Raw genomic sequence first — 1,823 nt, forward strand, 5'->3', positions numbered from 1 at the left:
GCCGATATGTGAGATGGGTGTGTACCGCGCGCCGCCGCATCGCTGCTCTAATGAAGAAACACGTTTCCTCCCCAATCTTCAAGCTGTTGGGTGTTCCTTGCTTTTGGGAGGTGCTTTAAATCTGGCTGCCAGAGCCGTGGGCTGCTGAGAGCAGAAGCCGGCTGTGCGATGCTGAGCTCAGGGCTTCCCCCGGCTCTCCTGTTGCTCACGGCGCTGGAGCTGAGCTGGTCCCTGACTGATGAAGAGAAGAAGATCATCTTGGATGAGCACAATAAATACCGCTCGCAGGTCTCTCCGACTGCTGTGGACATGCTGAAGATGGTGAGTGGCTTTTCCTGCGGGGAACATTGGAGGGTGCTTGTGTAGTTGAAGCCCCGATCTCAATGCCAGGAGGGGTCGGAGTTTCCTCCGGGAGAGGCAGCACAATTCTTGCACAGGGCTACAACAAGGTGTCAGCAGAGGGAGGTCCCCAAACGGCGTCTGAAGAGAGAAGTTTCCTTTCAATATGGAGTTGTCTCTGATTGTTTCTGGAAGTTCCCAAGTGTGATCTGGGTGCCCCGATGCTCTCTGAGGGGATGACACAGCTCTCGCTCCCTGGAGCGCCCGCGGGAGCTCTCGTGCTGGGGAGGGAGAAGGGTGAAGCATTGCCACGAGCCGGTGCTGGGGCTGAGGGGGAATCCTGCCGTGTGGGGCATCGCCTGGTGCCCATTGCCTTTGCCAGGTGATGGGCTTTTACCTGCGGGAGGGAACATCAGCTTCAAACGAGGTGATCAGGTCGCTCAGTTATTTGAGCTTCCCATCACACTCCTCATTCCCCACACACCTGGTGTGCGGCTGCCTTGGCGGGGGGCAGGGATCCCCCGTTTTGCTTGGGGAAACTGAGGCAGGTGCCCACCATTGCGTGTGGCTGAGCAAAAATGAGTTCTCAGGGTGGTGTTGCTTTTTGTCCTGTTCAGACCCTCGATTTGCCTCCCGTTTGGCCCTCACGTTTTATCCTTTGTGGCACCACGTGGGGGTTTTGACACCATTTGCAAAACACGTGGAGGAGGAGGAGGAGGTGGGGAGGTTAGCAGGGGCAGTGGGAGTGCTTTGCTCCTTGGGTCAGGGCTGAGCAAAAATGAGTTCTCAGGGTGGTGTTGCTTTTTGTCCTGTTCAGACCCTCGATTTGCCTCCCGTTTGGCCCTCACGTTTTATCCTTTGTGGCACCACGTGGGGGTTTTGACACCATTTGCAAAACACGTGGAGGAGGAGGAGGAGGTGGGGAGGTTAGCAGGGGCAGTGGGAGTGCTTTGCTCCTTGGGTCAGTGTGCTTGGAGCAGACCTCCCTACCTGCCCCGCAAGTCGCCCGGGCTGAATGACGCCCAGGTGGGCTAGTGAATGGGAGCTGACAGAGCAAAGGGAGGAAGAAACTGGGTTTGGGTGGGGGGTTCTGACCAGTGGCTTCAGACTTGAAGGGGACAGAGCCAGAACCCTGCAGCGCCATCGTCCCGTGGGCCCCCACCAGAGCAAGGCACAGAAAACATGGAGGGTAAAGGCTTTGGAGCCAAGGTTGTGGGGAGAGCCCGGGGGAAACAGCCTCTCAGGGTCCTTCAGCCGGCAGCAGTTGTGACCTGGCGGCTACTGCTTCCGGCGGAAGCGTCGACCGTTGGTGCTGAGGTGCCCCCCACCCCGCGGAGCGATGGCGTTTCTGCCGAACCTGCAGGTCCCACTCACAGCCCACAGCCAAAAGTTGCTTTTTTTGTTTTCCTGAAGCACAGCAAACGTTCAGCTCTTGCCAGCCCTTGGTGGGGGGTTTCCACGGAAGCTCCATCCTCGCCTCCCAC

At 58.1% G+C, this 1,823-nt stretch overlaps 1 protein-coding gene across 1 annotated transcript in view; it reads left to right on the forward strand.

Moving 5' to 3' along the window:
* Positions 1-168: 168 nt before the first annotated feature.
* PI16 (peptidase inhibitor 16) overlaps positions 169-1,823 on the forward strand; it is a gene marked incomplete at its 3' end in the record, with an annotated part of 5,377 nt that continues 3,722 nt past the window's right edge. The window contains exon 1 of the mRNA XM_010133156.1: positions 169-321. Within this exon, the coding sequence (XP_010131458.1) occupies positions 169-321 (153 nt within the window). The remainder of the gene's footprint in view (positions 322-1,823) is intronic.

This window comes from Buceros rhinoceros, unplaced genomic scaffold (genome assembly GCF_000710305.1).
Source record: "Buceros rhinoceros silvestris isolate BGI_N320 unplaced genomic scaffold, ASM71030v1 scaffold14440, whole genome shotgun sequence".
NCBI lineage: Eukaryota > Metazoa > Chordata > Aves > Bucerotiformes > Bucerotidae > Buceros > Buceros rhinoceros.